Genomic DNA, 25,713 nt, shown 5'->3' with positions numbered 1-25,713 from the left:
CCCCCTGTCTGCAGCCTCCTCTCCTCCCACCCCCTGTCTGCAGCCTCCTCTCTTCCCAGCCCCTGTCTGCAGCCTCCTCTCTTCCCAGCCCCCTGTCTGCAGCCTCCTCTCCTCCCAGCCCCCTGTCTGCAGCCTCCTCTCCTCCCAGCCCCCTGTCTGCAGCCTCCTCTCCTCCCAGCCCCCTGTCTGCAGCCTCCTCTCCTCCCAGCCCCCTGTCTGCAGCCTCCTCTCCTCCCACCCCCTGTCTGCAGCCTCCTCTCCTCCCAGCCCCTGTCTGCAGCCTCCTCTCCTCCCACCCCCTGTCTGCAGCCTCCTCTCTTCCCACCCCCTGTCTGCAGCCTCCTATCTTCCCAGCCCCCTGTCTGCAGCCTCCTCTCCTCCCAGCCCCCTGTCTGCAGCCTCCTCTCCTCCCTGCCCCTGTCTGCAGCCTCCTCTCCTCCCAGCCCCCTGTCTGCAGCCTCCTCTCCTCCCAGCCCCCTGTCTGCAGCCTCCTCTCCTCCCAGCCCCCTGTCTGCAGCCTCCTCTCCTCCCACCCCCTGTCTGCAGCCCCCTCTCCTCCCAGCCCCTGTCTGCAGCCTCCTCTCCTCCCAGCCCCCTGTCTGCAGCCTCCTCTCCTCCCAGCCCCCTGTCTGCAGCCTCCTCTCCTCCCAGCCCCCTGTCTGCAGCCTCCTCTCCTCCCACCCCCTGTCTGCAGCCTCCTCTCTTCCCAGCCCCCTGTCTGCAGCCTCCTCTCTTCCCACCCCCTGTCTGCAGCCTCCTCTCCTCCCACCCCCTGTCTGCAGCCTCCTCTCCTCCCACCCCTGTCTGCAGCCTCCTCTCCTCCCACCCCCTGTCTGCAGCCTCCTCTCCTCCCAGCCCCTGTCTGCAGCCTCCTCACTTCCCAGCCCCCTGTCTGCAGCCTCCTCTCCTCCCACCCCCTGTCTGCAGCCTCCTCTCCTCCCAGCCCCCTGTCTGCAGCCTCCTCACTTCCCAGCCCCCTGTCTGCAGCCTCCTCTCCTCCCAGCCCCTGTCTGCAGCCTCCTCTCCTCCCAGCCCCTGTCTGCAGCCTCCTCTCCTCCCAGCCCCTGTCTGCAGCCTCCTCTCCTCCCACCCCCTGTCTGCAGCCTCCTCTCCTCCCAGCCCCCTGTCTGCAGCCTCCTCTCCTCCCAGCCCCTGTCTGCAGCCTCCTCACTTCCCAGCCCCCTGTCTGCAGCCTCCTCTCCTCCCACCCCCTGTCTGCAGCCTCCTCTCCTCCCAGCCCCCTGTCTGCAGCCTCCTCTCCTCCCAGCCCCCTGTCTGCAGCCTCCTCTCCTCCCAGCCCCCTGTCTGCAGCCTCCTCTCCTCCCAGCCCCCTGTCTGCAGCTGTCCTCTCCTCTCTACATAGTGCTGATCCAGCAGTATTGGCTCTGCTGGGCCAACCAACCCTCTCTGGGCTGTGTAGAGCTGTGTGTATGCCAGGAAAAGTGGGCCATTAACCCTCAGCCCTAAGGTGTGACCTGAGCCAAATCCAATATTGGCTCCAGCATCAAGGCCCAGTGCCACTCAAGTTCAAAGCTGCTGATCAGCAGAAAGACCCTAAACAATAAAGGACCAAATGCTAATTCCTAAGACACCTAGGAGCTTCAACACCACCAGACAATTAGCCAGGAGAGGAGAGGAGAGGAGAGGAGAGGAGAGGAGAGGAGAGGAGAGGAGAGGAGAGGAGAGGAGAGAGAGAGAGAGAGAGAGAGAGAGAGAGAGAGAGAGAGAACATACATTATTAATCAAGAGTAAATTTAGTAAAGTGGGGACTAATCGTGGCTTTCTCTGCACCCAAGGTTGAACAGTAGATTAGGGAAGATAGAATATATTGAAGGTAGACTGACCTGAGCTCACCATTTCCTTACAGTGGAAGAAAGAAATCCTTCCTTTATGGTATAGATACTATCCTATAGTAATGAGTGAATAACACAGCAGTGTATGCAGGACAAATATCTAAATGAGGGTAAGCATCCTCTTCCTGTCTTCCTGATCAGTTTGTGTGCTGAAATATGTAGGCGCCATAATGATACTGAGTGTACACTATGCACATCATGTCAGTTGTGTGTTTCTGCATGTACATGCACACCCAGGCTCCCTGGTCTCTCCCAGCCAGGGTGAACTGCAGTGTGTCTATCCCATTGGCACACTGGCATGTAAGAGTGTGGAGGTGAGGCGGTAAGGGCTGCAACCAGTGTTAACGGACTGGGGCCCTTCTCTAGAGTATCCAGTCTCTATAGTCACCTCTCCTCTCAGCCCCATGTCCTCTCCTCAGGTTCTCCACAGCTCTGTCTGTCTGTGTGTCTCAGGGCACCAAACAACTGGAACGTCTGAAAGGATGTATCGAGGTATCCCTGTGTGTGTTGCAGGATGGATATGTCATGTGACATAATGCCTCGCAGCACCCATCACAGATAAAATGACAGATGCTGCTTTTTGCCTCGTGGATCTTTCTCAGCAGCAAAGACGATTTTGCAAAGACGAACTCTCTCTGTCTGTCTGTCTCTCTCTCTATCTCTCTCTCCACGGTGACCTTACGAAGCGTGCCATTCTGCCGTTCATTTAATGTCAGACACCATTACTATATAATTGCTGTTGACGAGAAAAGCGTGGTGTTTTGACTTCTCGCCTCTCCTTATATCTGACACTCAGCCATCTGCTTTGTTTTGTGTTTGTGAGTGTATTTTCCTATTTTCCCCCTTAACATGAGTCAACATGCATTTGAAAGAGGGATTGGTCTCCATAGATACAGACAACAACAGACCGTGTGTTTGGGTTGCTGGCAGGTTGCAGAGGTTTATTAAGATGAGGGGAGGAGGAAGAGAAGAGGCTGCCTGCGACGCTGCTGCGTTAGCTAAGTGAAATCAGCTTGGCTCGCTGGCAGCAGGCTGACCTTTCTCCCTGTATTTGGATCACTTACCCAGGCTGAGGCTCGCCATGAACTGGGTCCGCACAGGAGCTGAGTGAGGCATTCTGGGAGCTCCAGACCACGAGGCCAGGGGGCTTGTAGTGATGTCCAGGGCTACTGCCCATCCCCCCCCACCCCACCCACCCCACCCCCATCTGTCCAGGTGGATGGATGGCTTTGATTGGTGGAGTGTGTTGCTGTGTCGCAGGGCGGTGGGGTGAGTGGCAGTAATTGGCATGGCAGCGGGCAGGCCCATCTTTCACCTGTGGTCAGTCGTGATTGGCCTGATGAGCCAGGCAGGGTGAGGGTAGGGGCGCTCCTTCCCAGTGAGGACCCTGGGGGCGGAGAAGACAGACAGAGGCCTGTCCCGTGTGCACCTCCACCCCGACTGGCCCTCCCGACTTGTCAACATCACTGACAGGAACAGATGTGTGGAGGGAGACATGGAAGGGACAAATGGAACTCTATTCCCTATATAGAGCACTACTTTTTTCCAGAGCCATATGAGTACTATAGTGCACTCTATAGGGAATAACTTTTGACCAGAGCTCTATGAGTACTATAGTGCACTCTATAGGGAATAACTTTTGACCAGAGTACTATAGTGCTCTCTATAGGGAATAACTTTTGACCAGAGCTCTATGAGTACTATAGTGCTCTCTATAGGGAATAACTTTTGACCAAAGCCATATGAGTACTGTCACCACACGACCAGGTCTCTGACCACCTCCCTATAGGCTGTCTCGTCGTTGTTGGTGATCAGGCCTACCACTGTTGTGTCATTGGCAAACTTAATGATGGTGTTGGAGTCGTGCCTGACCGTGCAGTCATGAGTGAACAGGGAGTACAGGAGGGGACTGAGCACACACCCCTGAGGGGCCCCTGTGTTGAGGATCAGCTTGGCAGATGTGTTGTTACCTACCCTTACCACCTGGGGGCGGCTCGTCAGGAAGACCAGGATCCAGTTGCAGAGGGAGGTGTTTAGTCCCAGGGTCCTTAGCTTAGTGATGAGCTTTGAGGGCACTATCGTGTTGAATACTGAGCTGCAGTCAATGAATAGCAATCTCATATAGGTGTTCCTTTTGTCCAGGTGGGAAAGGGCAGTGTGGAGTGCAATAGAGATTGCATCATCTGTGGATCTGTTGGGGCGGAATGCAAATTGGAGTGGGTCTAGCATTTCTGGCATAATGGTGTTGATGTGAGCCATGACCAGCCTTTCGAAGCACTCCATGGCTACAGACGTGAGTGCTACGGTCGGTAGTCATTTAGGCAGGTTACCTTAATGTTCTTTGGCACAGGCACTATGGTGGTCTGCTTAAAATATGTTGGTTTTAGCCTCCCGGGTGGCGCAGTGGTTAAGGGCGGTTAAGGGCGCCAGCTATGCCACCAGAGATTCTGGCCTAGCGTCGTCTGGGTTAGGGAAGGTTTGGCCGGTAGTGATATCCTTGTCTCATCACGCACCAGCGACTCCTGTGGCGGGCCGGGCGCAGTGCACGCTAACCAAGGTTGCCAGGTGCACAGTGTTTCCTCCGACACATTAGTGCGGCTGGCTTCCGGGTTGGATGCGCGCTGTGTTAAGAAGCAGTGCGGCTTGGTTGGGTTGTGTATCGGAGGACGCATGACTTCCGACCTTCGTCTCTCCCGAGCCCGTACGGGAGTTGTAGCGATGAGACAAGATAGTAGCTACTAACAAATGGATACCACGAAAAAGGGGGTAAAATTCACACACAAAAATATGTTGGTTTTACATACTCAGACAGGGAGAGGTTGATAAAGTCAGTGAAGACACCGGCCAGTTTGTCAGCGCATGCTCGCAGTACACGTCCTTGTAATCCATCTGGCCCTGCAGCCTTTTGAATGTTGACCTATTTAAAGGTCTTACTCACATTGGCTGCGGAAAGTGTGTTCACACAGTCTTCCGGAACAGCTGGTGCTCTCATGCATGTTTCAGTGTTATTTACCTCGTTGTAGGCATAGAAGTAGTTTAGCTCGTCTGGTAGGCTCGTGTCACTGGGAAGCTCTCGTTTGTGCTTCCCTTTGTAGTCTGTAATGTTTTGCAAGCCCTGCCACACCCGACGAGCGTCAGAGCCGGTGTAGTACGCTTCGATCTTAGTCCTGTATTGACGCTTTGCTTGTTTGCAGTTTCGTCGGTGGGCAAGATTTCATATATTTCTTATATTCTTCCGAGTTAGAGTCTGCTCCTTGAAAGCGGCAGCTCTAGCCTTTAGCTCAGTGCCGATGTTGCCTGTAATCCATGGCTTCTGGTTGGGCTATGTACGTACAGTCACTGTGGGGACGATGTCATCGATGCATGTATTGATGAAGCCAGTGACTGATGTGATGTACTCCTCAATGACATCAGAGGAATCCCGGAACATATTCCAGCCTGTGATAGCAAAACAGTCCTGTAATTTAGCATCTGCTTCAGGGTAGCCTTGTGGTATGAGTGTTAGGCTAGTAACCGGAAGGTTGCAAGTTCAAACCCCCGAGCTGACAAGGTACAAATCTGTCGTTCTGCCCCTGAACAGGCAGTTAACCCACTGTTCCTAGGCCGTCATTGAAAATAAGAATTTGTTCTTAACTGACTTGCCTAGTTAAATAAAGGTAAAACATTTTTAACTTTTTATTGATCTAGTCACTGGTGCTTCCTGCTTTAATTTTTTGCTTGTAAGCAGGAATCAGGAGGATAGAATTATGGTCAGATTTTCCAAATGAAGGGCGATGAAGAGTTTTGTATTATTTCCTGTGTGTGGAGTAAAGGTGGTCCAGAGTTTATTTCCCTCTGGTTGCCTATTTGACAATCTGATAGAAATTTGGTAAAACAGATTTAAGTTTCCCTGCATTAAAGTTCCCGGCTACTAGGATCGCCGCCTCTGGGTGAGCGCTTTCTTGTTTGCTTATGACAGAATACAGCTCCTTCAATGCTGTCTTAGAGCCAGCCTCAGTCTGTGGTGGTATGTAAATAGCTACGAAAAATACAGATGAAAACTCTCTAGGTAGATAGTGTGGTTTACAGCTTATCATGAGATACTCAACCTCAGGTGAGCAATAGCTCGAGACTTCCTTAGATATCATGCACCAGCTGTTATTTACGAAAAATGCATAGTCCGCCGCCCCTTGTCTTACCAGACGCCACTGTTCTATCCTGCCGGTGCAGCGTATAACCAGCCAGCTGTATGTTGACAGTGTCATCGTTCAGCCACAACTCCGTGAAGCATAAGATATTACAGTTTTGAATGACCGTTGGTAGTTTAATCTTCCGCGCAGGTCATCGATTTTATTCTCCAGATTGCACGTTTGCTAACAGAATGGAAGGAAGTGGGGGTTTATTCGATCGCCTATGAATTCTCAGAAGGCAGCCCGCCCTCTGGTCCCTTTTCCTCCACCTCCTCTTCACGCAAATCACGGGTATCTGGGCCTGTTCCCGAGAAAGCAGTATATCAAAAAGGATTCTGCCAGTCCGTGGTGAGTAATCGCTGTCCTGATGTCCAGAAGTTCTTTTCGGTCATAAGACACGGTAGCGGCAACATTATGTACAAAATAAGTTTAAAAAATAAGTTGCAAACAAAAACCAAAAAAACTAAATAGGTTGGGGACACGTAAAATGTCAGCCCTCTTCTCCGGCGCCATTTTATACTATAGTGCTCTCTATAGGGAATAACTTTTGACCAGAGCTCTATGAGTACTATAGTGCACTCTATAGGGAATAACTTTTGACCAGAGCTCTATGAGTACTATAGTGCACTCTATAGGGAATAAGGTTATATTTGGGACGCGCCTTGAGAATACGGGGATGCTGTGGCCACCATTACTCTACAGGGGTTTGCAGGGTATTTGAAGCTAGATACTGTCATGTATACAAAGTCTATAGGGTGAGTTTGTACAACTGCACTGTCGTCTTGGGTCCTGTAAATCCATACCTTTCATATGCTTGGTATTAGACTCTGTCTATACAACTGTATGTTTATAGAGCGGTGCAATCAATGTAATTGTTGGAGGGTGTTATGGGGAGTTCCTCACGGAAATGGCTGAGTGGCCGTTTTGGTGGATTTGCCACCTGATGTTTTTCATTTGGAAATGTAAACGGTTGTCTGTGATTTATATCAGGGTTCTGTATACACTCATTCTATATTTTAATATAATTCTTTGCATAGAATTGAACAAACAAGGAGTTCCTTTTCAGAATGGGAAAGTCAGCTCAAAATGTGTTCATTTCCAGGGCGATATAATGAGCTATAAAGACAGTTAAATATGAATGTCTTCCCCCTGAGTCTGAGTACATCAAGAATGTTTTCATTATCTTCACATTCTGCTAGTTTAAGTGCAATGTAATGCTATACATAATTTCTTTGTTTACTAGAATGCACGTAATGTTCTGGACTTTATTAAAATCAGTGTTGATCTCGTTCTCTTACTCTATGAGAGGGTTTTACTTTGTTAAAACTGAAATAAGGGCTTGTAAATAAGCATTTCACTGTAAGGTCTACACCTGTTCTATTCTGCGCATGTGACAAAAAACATTTGATTTGAATGAAGTGTATGTGCCTAATTGTTGAGAGAGGCTAGCCTATATGCATTACTCAAATATTTCCTGTCTAACAAGGATGTGTTCATTTTTAGACATGGGAAACAGTCAAGGTATATCTTCAACCAGTTGGGTGACTTAGACACAGAGCAGCGAAGGCGTTCACAGTATTGAAAGCCTTGTCATGATTGGATGATATTGAAGTTAGAGATATGTTGTCCCTTACTTACTTTACTTTCCCCTCTCTCTGTCTCTTCTCTCTGTCTCTTCTCTCTGTCTCTTCTCTCTGGCTCTTCTCTCTGGCTCTTCTCTCTGGCTCTTCTCTCTGTATCTTCTCCCTGGCTCTTCTCTCTGGCTCTTCTCTCTGTATCTTCTCCCTGGCTCTTCTCTCTGTATCTTCTCCCTGGCTCTTCTCTCTGGCTCTTCTCTCTGGCTCTTCTCTCTGTATCTTCTCCCTGGCTCTTCTCTCTGGCTCTTCTCTCAGTCCCCTCTCTCTGTCTCTTCTCTCTTGCTCTTCTCTCTGTCTCTTCTCTCTGGCTCTTCTCCCTGGCTCTTCTCTCTGTCTCTTCTCTCTGTCTGTTTGAGTGTCAACCAAAACATTTTTAACATTAATTGGTTATTTAATTCTTACCAGCCACCTACAGCTGCTTGCCTTGGAGCAGACCCTCTGCCCCTCTCCTCTCTCTGTCCTTAGGTGTACATGATGTTGAGATGGATCTGTTGTCCCAGGACTCACCCCCTGTCCTCTCTCTCTCTCCCCAGGTATCAGGCAGCTCAGTGGGGTCGCCGGGTGCAGCCTCCTCCCCCTCCACGTCGTCACAGCGGCAACGTCAACGCATCACCCGCGTCAACCTCAGGGACTTCATCTTCTACATGGAGCAGGAGAGAGAGACAGCCCACTCACTTCTGCTCTACCGGGCTCTACTCAAGTAGCACCCTCCTCTCTTTCCCAGCACCCTCCTCTCTCTTCCTTACCATCTCCTTCTACCCCTGCAACGTGCCTTCAATCGGGTCAGATGTTTCAGCTCAGTGTCTGTTGTGATGTTGATATTAACGTAACTTTTGATTTAAAGGCGAGAGAAAAAACTCACTAAAATATATTGTATGTGTCTTTATCTGTTTTAGCTTCATGATAAATACACTGAGTACCAAACATTAAGAACACCTTCCTAATATTTGCCTTTTGCCCCCAGAACAACTCAGTTTGTCCGGGTATTGACTATACAAGGTGTCGAAAGTATTCCACAGGAATGCTGGCCCATGTTGACTCCAATGCTTCCCACAGTTGTCAAGTTGACTGGATGTCCTTTTGGTGGTGGACCATTCTTGATACACACGGGAAACTGTTGAGTGTGAAAAACCCAGCAGCGTTGCAGTTCTTGACATAAACCGGTGCGCCTGGGACCTACTACCATACCCTGTTCAAAGGCACTTAAATCTTTTGTTTTGACCATTCACCCTCTGAATGGCACACATACACAATCCATGTCTCAAAAATCCTTCTTTAACCTGTCTCCTCCCCTTCATCTAAACTGATTGAAGTGGATTTAACAAGTGACATCAATAAGGAATCATAGCTTTCACCTGCAGTCTCCTGGTCAGTCTATGTCATGGAAAGAGTAGGTGTTCTTAATGTTTTGTACACTCAGTGTATATGTATTTAGAGTGTTGACTTTAAGGCCATGGTGATGCAAACTCCTTGGGTATTATTGGGACTTGGTTTTTTAAAGAGAAATGGGTTTTTGTGTCTAAGGACCTGAGCCAGTACTTTTCCCATGTCAGTTGTAAATTTGATGTCCCAGGCGAAATACTGAATGAACCATCTCAAAGTAATACAGCCTACAATATTCTCTAGAATGTATTTGTTGAACAAAGTTCAGTGAATATGGTCACACAAAACTAACAAGTCATAGAGTGGTCTGATTCTTTATACCAGAAACTTACCAGAGCAGCTTTTTGGAAAGTTTATCTTCAGAAAATGGATTACAGCATAACAGAAATGGAGCTCTTTAAATGTAAATAGTCATTTTGAAAACTTTTGAACAGCATGTATGATATTTTTACCACATGTAATGTTAATGACTCAATACTGAGATATTCTGTAAAATCATGTGCATTGAAATGTGTTATGATGTTATTTTATTTGGATCCCCATTAGCTGACGCCATGACGACAGCTAGTCTACCTGGGGTCCGACACAAAACGAAAAAGACATTACAGACAAAAAGACTTTGTAATTTACATACAGTACACTTAAAAAACATTAACAAATGTAAAATACCTGAAAGGTAACATTTAACTCTCATTAGGAAAAATTGTATTCTTTGTATTCTTTCACTTTCTAAACTTTGTTTTAATGCAATGCAGATCGTCTCATCCAATCCAACAGGTCAATAATTAGAGATACCACAGTCCACCAATATGGTGGATTCGGGCCAGTCACCCTCATTGAGCAAGGCACAGTAGTCTCTCTCTGTACCCAAACGTATGGAGAGACTTGAGAGACTCTTTTTTCCTAGATGTCCCTGTAGAATTTAGATGTTGCCCATCTGTCTCATTGTTTGTGCCCATTTCCACAATACTTTAGGTTGTCTGAAGAACCTATTCTGTGAGGCCAGGCCCATACCCTCAGCAGACGCTCAGAGTGCAGTATGGTCGTTCGACAAGCAGCTCTCATCTTAGGGTTTCCTCTGTTTCACTTCAAGACTATTAACAACACATATCAGACGTGTGAGCAGCTGGACAGTTGTTGAAGTACAGTTTTGAGAATTCTTCCTTTAAGCCTAATATTGACATTGCAATGTTTTTAGAGTTGTATGTTTTTATGTTCTCTCCAGAACGAGAGTTGGGAGGCGACTGCCTCTCTGTCAGTAGCTATAGATCCTTGTCATTAGGGTCCAACTCTGCAAGGCCTCAGTGTTGTCACCTGTTTCTGACCATCCTCTTATTGGTTGGTTGTGAATAGCCCAGCCTCTATGCAGCTTGTCTTGTGTCGCTTTGTCATTTATTTGTTGAATGGGCAACATTTGAAATGAATGTTCATTGAAGTTCTTTCTAACAGCACTATTATATACAGTTTCTTTTATTACTCATACAATGAGAAAAAAACAGAACGCTGTGTTACCAATGTATAGAAAGAAATAGTTCCTGTCTCTTAAGCATCAAACAGTATTGTCAGTTGGTGTTGAAAGGGACACTTATTTTTGAACTATTTATATATTTTTCTTTTGAGTTATTTTTTCATTGGCATTTCATTTGCCACATTTTAGGCAATGCAATTTTATCTCACAAGTACTTATTGTTGAAAAAATTGAAGTTTAAAAGAAGCACAAAAAATACCTATTTGTTCACTGGTTAATATTTGAATAATTATTTGTATGATTTCTGATAAATAAATAAGCAGGAGAACATTTCTACTACTTCAGCTTTTTAGCCAAAATATAAGGATTACTGATGTACCCAGTTGGAAGATGTTTTAATGTATGGATCATTTGTAAATATTGTTTACAGGACCATGTGTTTATTAGGACCATGTATTTTTGGTAAACTCTGTACATATCCTGAAAATGTCCTGTTTGTGTGAAAAACATACTTCTGTATTTGTACCTATTTTGTAAAATAATAAATAAACTGTTTACTAAACTAAGCAGACACAGACTTGTGTGATTTGAGTACAATTTCTTTGAATATCCATAATATCCATATCCATCTGTAATATGTTTAGTAACACTTGATACCATACAGTACAGTTCTGTAGTTTTGCAGAGCAGCTGGATTTGGTAGTACAGTTTTATTAAAGTACTGTACTTAAATTGTGTATCTGTAGCTTAGTGTTGTAATTACTGTACTATATAACAGGTTAGTATGTTAGCTACTCATAATAATCCCTTTCTCTTAATTATTTAAGTTTAACCACAAAATCAACAGTAATGTTTTTACAAGACAGTTAGTTGGACCCAAACTGAAATTGACTGTTGAAACCAACTTCATATCCATTTACTAGCATTACACATGCTAAGTACAAATTGAGTTAAGTACGAGTGTTAGAGACCAAGAAGAAGTCCCCTCCGGATTCTACTGCTAATTAAGCGGCAGCATTTTGAAAAGACCAAAACGTTTAACTCGGTGCAAAACCCAGGGATTTGGGAGCAGATTCTAGTGTTTGTTGTCCAGATGCAGGGATTTGGGAGCAGATTCTGGTGTTTGTTGTCCAGATGCAGGGATTTTGGAGCATGCAGGGACATACCCCGAGCTGACAAGGTACAAAATCTGTCGTTCTGCCCTTGAACAGGCAGTTAACCCACTGTTCCTAGGCCGTCATTGAAAATAAGAATTTGTTCTTAACTGACTTGCCTAGTAAAATAAAGGTAAAATTAAAAAATTAAAAAAATACCCATGCAGGGACTAAACTGGTGCACTGCAAAGATATGTTTGTGCAGGGTCTGACACATTTTTCTGGGGGATTATAGTATATTATAGTATATTGAGAGTTCACTTCAGGTCAAACTGAAAAAGTTCATGACCACCTAAGAAACAACAAGAGATCTGTTTTACATGTAACTGCATGAGGTGTACTGTATTTCCCCTCTTGAAAGAGACAGTGTTAGTGCAGATGAAAGGAGGAAAAAAACACCCTATTATCCAAGAAATGACACAAAGGACAGGAATGAGGCAGAAAATATACAGTACATCCTTTTATTATCGCAAATATGCAAGAAAAATCAAATGGACACACTGTAAGTGAACACATGCCCTTTAATACCACAGTCTAATTATTAAAACATTTTCAATAATATACATTTTGTACCTTAAGTATACCCTTTTGAAATGTGTTTAATCCATATGTACACAACATAATGCTTGTAAATTGGAAATTATTTTCGTTATTTTTGTTTCGTAGTGAGTGAGAGGACTTAGAGGTCTCTTTTTTTATTAAGACTGTCAAGGGCTCAGTAAAAACCAGAGTCCTGATAACAATTTAATATACAAACAACTGTACAACTAACTTCCCTCCGGTCTCTGGACTTCACACCACACAGAGAAGTGGTAGGACTCCTTGTCAATTTTGGTCTACCAACTTACTGACCACAAATTACTAAAAGAAAATGGTACACTCTCAGAAAAAAAAAAAGAGAGAAAAAAAAGAGTGCTATGTGGCACCATGTGTCCCTGTAGGGGAACCCTCTGAAAAAAGGTTCCAGATAGAACCATTTAATATCGGAGAGCTATTTCTGGTTCCAAATAGCACTCTTTAACAGGTTCTATTTGGAATCCAGGTTCTATTTGGAACCCAAAACGGTTCTATCTGGAGTCAACTTTCAGGGGGTTCTCCTACAGGGACAAATGGTGCTGCACAGCACTCCTTTTTTCTGAGAGTATGTGTGAAACCATACAATATGTTAGAGGAAATGGCCCAGTAATGTAATGAGGTATCTGTGAGAACTTGCCACCTGTAAGAGGTATTATTGAGTTGCTTTACTCTTGTGTCAACAGGGAAGTGAACTGATGAAGGTGAGCTAAATGCTGCCACATACTGTAACTATTCAGAACCATTGAGAACTGGATGTAAAGTTGAATCTAGAGATACCAGAGGACATAAAGTAGGGAGGGAATGATTGTTTGGTCTGGTGCGGTGCGGTCCAGTGAGCCATGGGGGTAACGTTAGGAGGGTGCTCTGTACAGAAGGGTCTGGGAATGTGATGACGCAGTGGGGGGCACAACCCTTGTCTCTACTGGCATTGCTGAGGAGCTGGGAGTGCATGGGAGCCCGGGGGATCCGCTCGGCTCTGAAGCCCCACATCCCTCAGCAACATGAAAGGCCTGGTTGGCCATTCCCTTTGAGGCGACTGGATACAAGGGCCCAGGCCAGTAGCAGGTCAGAACAAAGAGGATCCTGATTGGGAGGGAGGTCCCCCAGGAGGTCTGTGCTGCCTTCTGGACTTCTTGGAGCTAAACTAACTAACCCTGACCATCTTTAAAAACTGAAGACTGAAGAAGTCCTGGGGTTTGTTTAATCAGTGGACATCCACAGAGAAGACACTGGACACTAGGACCAAGAGGAGAGTTGGTTCGTGTCAAATTAGACTCCCATCCCATTTAAATTAAGATTTTTGTGATGTTTAGTGAAACACCCACCATAGAAGGTTTCAAAACAAACTCATTAACAAGCCGGTGCTGAACCAAGATCAGAATGGGCCTCTTTTTGATCTATTATTTTGGAATGGATGAAACACAGTTACACAGATATAAAGTATGACAACTTTATACTCTTTCTTTCTTGTTTCTCTCTTTGATCCACAAATGTAGAGAATCAAACCATGGAATCACAGCAGGATAGAATAAGTGCCTCCCACTCTTTTTCTCTGTAAACAATACTCTGATGCTCAGCTTACAGTTCATTTTAGGTTATGCTGCTGCAGACATGTGAAGAGTGATTGAAATAATCCTGCCTTAGAAATGAAATGACAGTCAGCAAGACAAACATCAGGGGCTTCCATGATTGAAGTATTGAATTGAATTGTTGATGTATTGAAGTATTCTTTCAATTGTCAGACTGTGTTTGTTTGTATAAAATAGTTTTGAATAATCATAGTGATTTCTGTGTCAAATAAACAATTATGAAAAAATGAATTTTAAACTTTGTACAATCATCAAATAGGCAACTTAGCTTTATCACCGAAGTTTGCTATTACTTACATTGGGCTCTCTCAACATATTAATATGTGCTAATTACTATAAACACAATGAGATAATGTGTGGGTTGATTTGGCACTGGTCATCAGGACGTATACTAAGAACTTTTTGGGGATGGCGGAAGTTTTGTAGATGATGTGTTATAAGTGCAAACAAAGTTATCAAGCATTTAGAGTGCATCTCATCACAATCATGGAGATACACTGATCTACCTCAGTTCACACGTTCCTTGTCAAGTTAGGAACATTCTGGCATTCCACAACCAGCAACACATTCAGAGCCTTCATATACAATTTCATTCAGATTTTCTCACTTCACATTGCAGATCATTTTGACTTTTGACTTTTTAATAAATATATGTATCTCACATTGTTAATCTTATTTGCTGTAAGATATGTTTGACAGCTAATTGTGACAAAGCCAATGCACTTTATGCATGCTACAAATGTTTCCTCTGAAAGATGTAGAAATAGCCAGGTTCCCTTGCAGCCCCATTTAAACAATGAGACCTTCTCCAGCTCTGAATGCATTACCAGCCAGACTGCTGCTTTAGCCACGTAGCCTCCAGACATAATAGTGTTTCTATAGCCACTGCCAAGTCTCTCTCTCTCTCTCTCTCTCTGTCTCTCTCTCGCTCTCTCTCTGTCTCTCTCTCTCTCTCTGTCTCTCTCTCTCCCTCTCTCTCTCTCCCTCTCTGTCTCTCTCTCTCTCTCTGTGTCTCTGTGTCTCTCTCTCTTTCTCTCTCTCTCTCTCTCTCCCTCTCTCGCTCTTTCTCTCTCTCTGTCTCTCTTTCTCTCTTTGTCTCTGTCTCTCTCTCTCTCTGTCTCTCTTTTTCTCATTCTCTCAAGCTTTCAAACCTAATGACTTTGAATACAACGTTCATACATCCTTCATATAGGAGGGGGAAAAATATAACAATCCTATTAATAATTGTTTACACCATGTTGTGACAGAACAGCAAAAAAACAGAGAAAAAAGTTGTACTTTATAAACAACAATGAAAATAAGAAAGACAATCAATCGGACCTCCCTTGGCTGCGAGGCCTGGTTGCTGGCTATAAGAGCAATGTGGGCTGGATGGCTGTCACTTCCTCCTCTTCCTCTCTGTCAGCCCTGCCCCTTGTCAGGCCAGGCCTCCCTAAATAGCACCTGTCTTGTCCCCACTCAGCTGCACTGGACGGCGCACACAACACATGGGCCTCACACAGACACGTACGGGACTGGACGACACACCGCCATGCGCTGCACTGAGGGCAAGGGGGCCGTGCTCCTCACTGAGGTCAGGACACCTCTTCATAAGGGGTTGGAGAGCCTTACAACTGGAGGAAAAAGAGATTGGTCACGGTGCTTAAATGGTTCAAGAGATGGAGCTGCTGTTTCAGTCTTTCTGTTCATCATCATAGTCCTATATTTCTTTGGGTGTTATTAGTAAACAGAATCAAATCCTTTTGTTTTTTTCTTTCCTTTTTTGTGTTTATACTACATTCCCCTTAGTGCACTGAGTTCCTCAGAGCTGGCAACGTTATCAGGCGTCTGCTAATACTTAGGTGTTTCTTGCTGGGTTGGTTTTTGTGGTGTGAGGTGGAGGGATATTAGGGTTTGGGTTTGTTCTGTTCTGTCCAGTAGGGGGGTGAGGAGCCCCTCGTGGCTAGTCCCTCTCCTCTCCTAGAGTTTCTCTAGTCCAGGGGCTCCTGTTTTATCCTGATGGGGGTGTTCATGGACATACTCCGCCGGTCCTCACGGCACAGCACGTACTCGCTGAACTGGGAGGAGTCCACCCCGCCGCCACAGGACGCTGCCACGCTGAAACCCTTCTGGAACAGACGCTCTAGAACCTGCAGGGACAGAGCAACAACAGAGGTTTAATCAATCAAATCTATTCATAAAGCCCTTTGTACATTAGCAGCCACAAAATGCTTTGCAGTAACCCAGCCTAGACCCGAAAGAACAAGTAGACGCATAGTGGCCAGGGAAAACTCCCAAAGGGTTAACACAGACTTATCAATAATAATGACCTTGTCCACCCACCACCTCCTCATCAATCAAAGCACATTTACTGGTGATGAGTCACGTATACAGAGCACATGTCACTAACCCAATCACATAGATGGATATGTGCCGGAGGGGCGGTCAGACATCATACTGTCTCTAATATTCATGGTGGTGGGTGGTGTTGAAGGATCTGCTGATGATGATATGAGGGCATGAGCTCAAAGGGATGGAGGGGGTTGGGGGTGTATTAGAGAGAGTTAGCTAGGTGTGTTTGGAGGGAGCTGGCTTGAGTTCAGTATATGGAGAGATAACTAGGGCTCCTAATTGGAGTAATGAGCAGTAGGGGTTGAGGAGTGAGGCTGAGGTCTGTAAGATACTGGGAGCTGTGAGGGGCTGTGAGCGGCTGTGAGCGGCTGTGAGAGGCTGTGAGGAGCTGTGAGGGGCTGTGAGAGGCTGTGAGAAGCTGTGAGAGGCTGTGAGGAGCTGTGAGGGGCTGTGAGAGGCTGTGAGTAGCTGTGAGGGGCTGTGAGGGGCTGTGAGAGGCTGTGAGAGGCTGTGAGGAGCTGTGGAGGGCTGTGAGAGGCTGTGAGGAGTTGTGAGGGGATGTGAGAGGCTGTGAGAGGCTGTGAGAGGCTGTGAGGAGCTGTGAGGGGCTGTGAGAGGCTGTGAGGAGCTGTGAGGGGATGTGAGAGGCTGTGAGAGGCTGTGAGGGGCTGTGAGAGGCTGTGAGGAGCTGTGAGGGGCTGTGTGAGACTGTGAGAAGCTGTGAGGGGCTGTGAGGAGCTGTGAGGAGCTGTGAGGGGCTGTGAGGGGCTGTGTGGGGCTGTGAGGAGCTGTGGGGAGTTGTGAGGGGCTGTGAGGATCTGTGAGGAGCTTTGAGAGGCTATGAGGAGCTGTGAGGGGCTGTGAGGAGCTGTGAGAGGCTGTGAGGAGCTGTGGGGGGCTGTGAGGGGCTGAGAGGAGCTGTAAGAGGCTGTGAGAGGCTGTGAGGAGCGGTGAGGAGCTGTGAGGGGCTGTTAGGGGCTGTGAGGAGTTGTGAGGGGCTGTGAGGAGCTGTGAGGAGTTGTGAGGGGCTGTTAGGGGTTGTGAGGGGCTGTGAGGAGTTGTGAGGGGCTGTGAGGAGCTGTGAGGAGTTGTGAGGGGCTGTGAGGAGCTGTGAGGAGTTGTGAGGGGCTGTGAGGAGCTGTGAGGAGTTGTGAGGGGCTGTTAGGGGTTGTGAGGAGCTGTGAAGAGCTGTGAGGGGCTGTTAGAGGCTATGAGGAGCTGTGAAGAGCTGTGAGGAGCTATGAGGGGCTGTGAGAGGCTGTGAGGAGCTGTGAGGGGCTGTTAGGGGCTGTGAGGAGCTGTGATGAGCTGTGAGGAGCTGTCAGGGGCTGTGAGAGGCTGTTAGGGGCTGTAAGGAGCTGTGAGGGGCTGTTAGGGGTGGTGAGGAGCTGTGAAGAGCTGTGAGGGGCTGTTAGAGGCTATGAGGAGCTGTGAAGAGCTGTGAGGAGCTATGAGGGGCTGTGAGAGGCTGTGAGGAGCTGTGAGGGGCTGTTAGGGGCTGTGAGGAGCTGTGATGAGCTGTGAGGAGCTGTCAGGGGCTGTGAGAGGCTGTTAGGGGCTGTAAGGAGCTGTGAGGGGCTGTTAGGGGTGGTGAGGAGCTGTGAAGAGCTGTGAGGGGCTGTTAGAGGCTATGAGGAGCTGTGAAGAGCTGTGAGGGGCCCATGGTGAATGAGGAAGAGGGAGAATATGCCCCTGACTGGATAATGGAGCTGAAGGGAGAAAACTGAGATGTGAGAGGGATGGATGCACGTTAGTGAGGCTCAGATTTTTTTCATCTCCTGTAATCCTTCTGGGTTTTTTAGGAGAGGGAGTATCTCTAAATCCCAATGCGAGGAGTGCTGTGTATTTATATATTTCCCAGTTCCTTTAATGGAGTGTTGCAGCGTATGGAAATGAAAGGCCTCGCTCAGGGCTAGCCTCTCTCTCCTTATATTGCCAGATACAAAGCCAGAGACGAAGATCACGCAAAATACATGCGTTTCGCCTATTGCCCCATATAAACACACACTCGCACACACACACATACACATACACACACACAAGTGAGAGTGGCCTCTCTAATTGCGAGAGTGGTGGCCCCATTGGAGGGCTAAAGCGGGGCAATTAGTTCTGGTGGTTGAGCCACGCAGCCTCCTCAGTCTAGGGGTTAGGATGCCTGCTGAGGAATTCACAGATCACACAGACCGATAGGACTTGTTAAACAGGCCTGCTCAACTATTAATGGCTGGTTTAAACACCCCCCTACCACCTTGCCCTGCTTCCCCCCCTGCCCTGATGCAAAAACAAGGCAGAGAGTGCATCCCAAATTACACCCTATTCCCTATGTAATGCATTACTTTTGACCAAGGCCAATAGGGTTCTGGTCTAAACTAGTGCACTTTATAGGGAATAGGCCAGGGTGCCAATTGGGACACACACTGAGATTAAATGTGGGACAACAGCATTTTTCTTCTTTCACCTAACTAACTCCAATAACGATAACTACCCCCTCTCCCTCTTTCTTCTCCTCCCCTCCCCTCCGGAGCTCTGTGACGATGACGGAGTCAGTCATTTGTGGGAAAGAGAGGCAGCAGAAGGCTGATGGTGAGCTTAAGAGAGGCACTAATTAAGAGACCTGCCGAAGCATCAAACGAACGCTCCCCAAATCCACGACAGACGATGGAGAGGAGTAACGATTATGGAAATGATATTACACTCCCTGCTTTGATCATTGCATCACATTGCATTTTCACCCCATATCTTTTTTTTTATAAAAAAAAAAAGATTTTTACATGTGAGACTCTGTCACGTTAGGCGAAGCGTTCAGTCACAAAGGAGATTAGGGTTGATCAATAAAGATACTCTTAATTAAAACATTTTGATAATGAGGCATTATTACACTGTAAATACTGTAGATTGCATTTAACCTCAAAATGTCAGATTGAATTTCAACACATTGATCTTTGATTCAAAATGCCAAATGTACCAATGTTCAAGTGTCTTTAACCCTTCTTGCTGTAAATAAGGTATTGGCTCTTTCACAGAACCCAAAACTCATTGCCCAGGAGTTACAGTGGTTTCTGAAAGTTGCATAGTTGCATACAGTTCTTCACTGTAGCAGCACTTTCTGTTCCCCTTTTTCTGCCTCTATGTTTGAAGCTCAGAAAGTGAACAAAAGCATTGGCTCACTTCATCCCCTGTGCACCTTCATAAACGTAGCCTACTGTAGCATACTAAACTATTCTCACTGTTGCAGGGTTGACTTGGCTGCAGAGGGATCAGCCACTGTCACATTCAACCCCCACCCCCCTGTACAGCATACAGGGACATCACAGCGCTGCCACTCAAACCTGGGGTCGCCATGGGGATGAGCAGGGGATACATATCAAGCTCGCTCCACTAACCTCCCAGCATCATAACGGAACAGAACGCAGTAGAGACACAAGAGAAGCCGGTGAGGCAGGAATCAAAGTGGATGAGCCTCATGGCTGGAAACAGAGCGTGATGTAATATTGATGGCCACCGGAGTGCACACACACATCGGAGTGCACACACACACACACACACACATACACACACCGGAGTTCACACACAAACATTGGAGTTAACACACACGTAGGAATGCAGGCACACGAACGTGCGTACACACAAACACACACACACACATCTCCAGAGGGGCTAGAGATGCCTGTGCAGCACTCGTCTAAGTCTCCAGATGTCAGGACGTAGGACTGGGGGTCTCAGTCTCCAGTTGTCAGGACGTAGGACTGGGGGTCTCAGTCTCCAGTTGTAAGGACGTAGGACTGGGGGTCTCAGTCTCCAGTTGTCAGGACGTAGGGATGGGGGTCTAAGTCTCCAGTTGTCAGGACGTAGGACTGGGGGTCTCAGTCTTCAGTTGTTAGGATGTAGGGCTGGGGGACTAAGTCTCCAGTTGTTAGGATGTAGTGCTGGGTGTCTCAGTCTCCATTTGTTAGGATGTAGGGCTGGGGGTCTCAGTCTCCAGTTGTCAGGATGTAGGGATGGGGGTCTCAGCCTCCAGTTGTTAGGATGTAGGGCGGGGGGTCTCAGTCTCCAGTTGTTAGGACGTAGGGCTGGGTGTCTAAGTCTCCAGTTGTCAGGACGTAGGGCGGGGGGTCTAAGTCTCCAGTTGTTAGGATGTAGGGCTGGGGGTCTAAGTCTCCAGTTGTCAGGATGTAGGGCTGGGGGTCTCAGTCTCCAGTTGTCAGGACGTAGGACTGGGGGTCTCAGTCTCCAGTTGTCAGGATGTAGGGCTGGGGGTCTAAGTCTCCAGTTGTCAGGACGTAGGGCTGGGGGTCTCAGTCTCCAGTTGTCAGGATGTAGGGCTGGGAGTCTCAGTCTCCAGTTGTTAGGATGTAGGGCTGGGGGTCTCAGTCTCCAGTTGTTAGGATGTAGGGCTGGGGGTCTAAGTCTCCAGTTGTTAGGATGTAGGGCGGGGGGTCTCAGTCTCCAGTTGTTAGGATGTAGGGCTGGGGGTCTCAGTCTCCAGTTGTTAGGATGTAGGGCTGGGGGTCTAAGTCTCCAGTTGTTAGGACGTAGGGCGGGGGGTCTCAGTCTCCAGTTGTTAGGATGTAGGGCTGGGTGTCTAAGTCTCCAGTTGTCAGGACGTAGGGCTGGGGGTCTAAGTCTCCAGTTGTCAGGATGTAGGACTGGGGGTCTATGTCTCCAGTTGTCAGGATGTAGGGCTGGGGGTCTAAGTCTACAGTTGTCAGGATGTCGGGCTGGGGGTCTAAGTCTACAGTTGTCAGGATGTAGGACTGGGGGTCTAAGTCTACAGTTGTCAGGATGTAGGACTGGGGGTCTAAGTCTACAGTTGTCAGGATGTAGGACTGGGGGTCTAAGTCTCCAGTTGTTAGGATGTAGGGCTGGGGGTCTCAGTCTCCAGTTGTCAGGACGTAGGGCTGGGGGTCTAAGTCTACAGTTGTCAGGATGTAGGGCTGGGGGTCTCAGTCTCCATTTGTTAGGACATAGGGCTGGGGGTCTAAGTCTACAGTTGTTAGGATGTAGGGCTGGGGGTCTCAGTCTCCAGTTGTCAGGACGTAGGGCTGGGGGTCTCAGTCTCCATTTGTTAGGACGTAGGGCTGGGGGTCTAAGTCTACAGTTGTCAGAATGTAGGGCTGGGGGTCTCAGTCTCCATTTGTTAGGACATAGGGCTGGGGGTCTCAGTCTCCATTTGTTAGGACGTAGGGCTGGGGGTCTCAGTCTCCAGTTGTCAGCATGTAGGGCTGGGGTCTAAGTCTCCAGTTGTCAGGACGTAGGGCTGGGGGTCTAAGTCTTCAGTTGTCAGGATGTAGGGCTGGGGGTCTAAGTCTACAGTTGTCAGGATGTAGGGCTGGGGGTCTAAGTCTTCAGTTGTCAGGATGTAGGGCTGGGGGTCTAAGTCTTCAGTTGTCAGGATGTAGGGCTGGGGGTCTAAGTCTACAGTTGTCAGGATGTAGGGCTGGGGGTCTAAGTCTTCAGTTGTCAGGATGTAGGGCTGGGAATCTCAGTCTCCATTTGTTAGGACGTAGGGCGGGGATTCTCAGTCTCCATTTGTTAGGACGTAGGGCTGGGGGTCTAAGTCTACAGTTGTCAGGATGTAGGGCTGGGGGTCTCAGTCTCCATTTGTTAGGACGTAGGGCTGGGGGTCTAAGTATCCAGTTGACAGGATGTAGGGCTGGGAGTCTAAGTCTTCAGTTGTCAGGATGTATGGCTGGGTGTGAGTGACAGGTAGAGCAGATTCAGAGTAATGTGGTGCTGCACGGAGGGAGTCCTACTTTGTTTAACTATACATGGCCATTAAAATGTGACAAGGCGCACCGCTGTTTCTACCTCATCTTCATTCTCCACTTCATCACAAGCATCAAAAGACCTATTAGAAAGTGGTTGTCTGATCACACTAAAGTGTTCCATTTCTAGGGGGGACAACTGCTGCCTTGTCTAAGAGATAAGTTCACAATATAAGTTTGTAGTAAAGCTTTGACACAGGAGGGCCAGAAATAGTGTTGGGAGCTAAGTTTGTCATGTGCTCTGTGTTTTTTTCCGGAAAGGTGGCGATGGAGGTGGTGATGGTGGTGATGGTGGTGGTGGTGATGGTGATGGCGGTGGTAATGGTGCTGGTGGTGGTGATGGAGGTCGTGGTGATGGAGGTGGTGGTGCTGGTGGTGGAGGATGTGGTGGTGATGGACGTGGTGAGGGTGATAGTGAAGGCGGTGGTGGTGATAAAGGTGGTGGAGGTGGTGGTGAGGATGGTGGTGAGGGTGATGGAGATGGTGGTAGTGTGGGTGATGGAGGTGGTGAGGGTGGTACTGGTGGTAGGGGTGGTGGAGGTGGTGGTGGTGAGGGTGGTAGTGGTGGTGGTGGTGGTTATGAAGTGGGTGGTGGTGGTAGTGTGGGTGATGGAGGTGGTGGTGGTGAGGGTGGTGGTGGTGGTAAGGGTGGTGGAGGTGGTGAGGGTGGTGGTAAGGGTGGTAGTGGTGAGGGTGGTGGTGGGGATGATGGAGTCGGTGGTGGTAGTGTGGGTGATGGAGGTGGTGGTGGTAAGGGTGGTGGTGGTGGTAAGGGTGGTGGAGGTGGTGGTGGTGAGGGTGGTGGTAAGGGTGGTGGTGGTGAGGGTGGTGGTGGGGATGATGGAGTGGGTGGTGGTGGTAGTGTGGGTGATGGAGGTGGTGGTGGTGAGGGTGGTGGTGGTGATTGAGGCAGACTGCAGGTTTGAGCCATGTTCTCCCTGTTACCATCTGACCCCGTATGGATTGATAGGCTGGCTATGTGACATGGCGTGTCAGAAAGAGTGGCTGGGCCATGTAATGTCCCCGGCCCTGGCAGCCCTGGCAGTGAGAGGACAGGAAGGACAGGGGCTGTCTCAGAGTAGTGTTGCTGTCAGGGTGATGAAGGAAGGATTGCGTCTGGCTTGATCACAGTGCTCCATCACTATGATGTACGGAGGTGGGTACCGGCCGGCTCCTGCTTCGGGACTGTGTGTGTGTGTGTGTGTCTGCATATGTGTGTGTGTGTGTGTGTGTACACCTCTGTGGCTCTTTAGCTAAATGTTTCCCTCTTAAGCATCCCAGTCCTTTTTTCCCCTGGCTCTACATCACAGGTGGTTTGCATTATTCCCCTTAAATTCCTTCATGACTGGAGGAATGAATCGTTCACTCACCAAGGTGGGGTTGTTTATAGGTTTTCTCTTAGGTTGGAGTTGGCAAGAACGTTTTCTCAGACAGAATGAGTAAGTAAGCTGCCCAAAATCTTATTGGGGATTAATTATAATGAATGTACCTGCCCTTGTATCGGAAGAGAAATGCTGTAACTAAGGGCATCAGATGACTCTGTATTTAAAACTGAGACAGAAGAATCCAAACCAGGGCAACACGGAAATACATAAGTTCCCAACACTATTTTCCATCTCTTTCTCAAAACTTTCTCTCTCTTTTTCTCTTCTCTTTCTTCCTCTGTGGGCAGGGTGTGGTTGCATTCCCTTGGGTCGGGGTCAGATCACAGGCACATTGTCTGGCCAGGTAAGATGAGGATTATTCTCATAACCTTCTCATACCTTCACGCAACAATGACACAGGACAGGATGAGGAAGTTGTTTAGAAAAATCTCCCCTTACACCAGAAAACACCTCCTTCTGCTCTCTGTTCCCCTCACCTACAGCAGTTCAATGAGCCAATCTGCCAACCCCTGCAGTGTGCTTGTGTGTGTGTTTGTGTTTGTGTGTGCGAGTGTCTGTGCGCATGCGTGTTTGTCTTAAAGGGGCCAGCCCAGAGAGAGAAAGAGCCCTGCCACGAACAACACCTCCCATCCGGGCAAAGGCTATATGTTGAGCCCAGGCCCTCTAGAGCCCCACTGTGTCCCTCATTCACTAACACAAACATCACAAACAGGGAACCTTGAAGAGAAGGCAGGCTTCCATTTCTACCAGCGCAAAGTAATTCACACGCTGCCTGAGCCCCAAATGACACCCTATTCCCCATATAAGGTGCCATATTCCCCACTATGCAGGGCATATGGTGCCATTTGGGATGCAGACACTGAATAATGGGGTTGATTTCACCTCAGCTCCACAGAGAGACTGTGAGTCTGTGGGTTTGTTTCACCTCAGCTCCACAGAGAGACAGTGAGTCTGGGGGTTTGTTTCACCTTAGCTCCACAGAGAGACTGTGAGTCTGTGGGTTTGTTTCACCTCAGCTTCACAGAGAGACAGTGAGTTTGTAGGTTTGTTTCACCTCAGCTTCACAGAGAGACAGTGAGTCTGTAGGTTTGTTTCACGTCAGCTCCACAGAGAGACAGTGAGTCTGTGGGTTTGTTTCACCTCAGCTTCACAGAGAGACAGTGAGTCTGTAGGTTTGTTTCACCTCAGCTTCACAGAGAGACTGTGAGTATGTGGGTTTGTTTCACCTCAGCTCAACAGAGAAACAGTGAGTCTGTGGGTTTGTTTCACCTCAGCTCAACAGAGGGACAGTGAGTCTGTGGGTTTGTTTCACCTCAGCTACACAGAGAGAGAGAGAGAGAGTCTGTGGGTTGGTTTCACCTCAGCCCCACTGTCTGTGGGAAAGGCCTGATAATGAAACCTAAAATAGTAGGGATCCTTCCCAGTCCATTTGAAACAGATGTACGGCGCACACTGAGACCAGACTCGGCGGTAAACATAGTGGGAAAATGTTGTGTTAGTTGATGCGGCCAATTAATTATATTGCAAGCCATTTAAAAATCTATAAAAGAAGTATAAACCGGTTTAGGCTGTTTGAGAAATTGTAAGTATGGTATTAAAAAATGCAATACGTGTATTTCAATCTCCCCGGGCGGTGTTATATTGGAGTCTTTTTAAAAAGAGGAGCTGTGTCTTAAAAAGGAGTCAAACGTAAATTATGCATATCATTTTTTTCACCCCTCTCATTTTTGCGAGAAGAAAACATGGCCGCAGTGCAGGCAGACAGACAGTGGAGAGGAGACAAGACTTTGTCCCGCTGCTCAGGCAGCTAGGCAGCAGCCCCGGAGGTGGTCTCTCACATTGGCAGGAGGACGGTGGAGGTGTCAGAGCAGAACGCCTGCCTGGCGTGTTGGGGGTAGTGTGGGGCATGCTGGGCGCTGGGTGAGGCTCCTCTATGTGTTGATCTGTATGGCTATTGGCAATGAGGTGTTGATGATACCACAGAGCTGTGGTGAGAGGCTGCTCTGCTCCTTAAAGCCTCATTCAAACCTTGGAGAGGGAAGAGTGTTTTCTGAGAGGAAGATGAATATTATTGCTGTGACATACGCCTACAAGTGGCTGAAAAAACGTGTCACTATCTCCGAACATCTTAAACAAATTCACTCTAAATCACATCAGAGTAACTATTATCCCATGTGAGTTATGATGAGGGGTTGTTGCTACAGAACAGTCATCTTGTCTGTGGCTACACGCAGGCTACAAATCATGTCACATGCCTTTACATGGACATTTCAAAGTGGAGTCCTTGTCCTATAGATCACCAGTGATGACTTTAGAACAGTCAACAGTCAACTTCCCACCTGTAAAATGTGATACACCATTATACCCACTTTAAACCCTGCTCCCTCAAGACTATAGGAAAAC

At 47.6% G+C, this 25,713-nt stretch overlaps 2 protein-coding genes across 6 annotated transcripts in view; one reads left to right on the top strand and one right to left on the bottom strand.

The window, feature by feature from the left end:
* Nucleotides 1-11,072, top strand: part of LOC109882937 (transcription initiation factor TFIID subunit 4) — a 151,789-nt gene extending 140,717 nt beyond the window's left edge. For both annotated transcript variants that reach the window (XM_031831204.1, XM_031831203.1), the window contains one exon: nt 8,193-11,072. In XM_031831204.1, coding sequence (XP_031687064.1) covers nt 8,193-8,363 — 171 coding nt within the window. In that variant the 3' untranslated portion in view covers nt 8,364-11,072. The remainder of the gene's footprint in view (nt 1-8,192) is intronic.
* A 1,025-nt stretch (nt 11,073-12,097) lies between these two features.
* kctd15b (potassium channel tetramerization domain containing 15b) overlaps nt 12,098-25,713 on the bottom strand; it is a 30,314-nt gene continuing 16,698 nt past the window's right edge. For 3 of the 4 annotated variants that reach the window (XM_031831202.1, XM_020475020.2, XM_031831201.1), the window contains exon 5: nt 14,453-15,958. In XM_031831202.1, the coding sequence (XP_031687062.1) occupies nt 15,800-15,958 (159 nt within the window). In that variant the 3' untranslated portion in view covers nt 14,453-15,799. Of the gene's footprint in view, nt 15,959-25,713 lie in introns of all 4 variants that reach the window. The other variant, XM_031831200.1, reaches the window with a different exon arrangement.

The sequence above is a fragment of the Oncorhynchus kisutch genome, linkage group LG8 (assembly GCF_002021735.2).
Source record: "Oncorhynchus kisutch isolate 150728-3 linkage group LG8, Okis_V2, whole genome shotgun sequence".
Lineage (NCBI taxonomy): Eukaryota > Metazoa > Chordata > Actinopteri > Salmoniformes > Salmonidae > Oncorhynchus > Oncorhynchus kisutch.
This window is presented reverse-complemented; position numbering and strand designations above follow the sequence as displayed.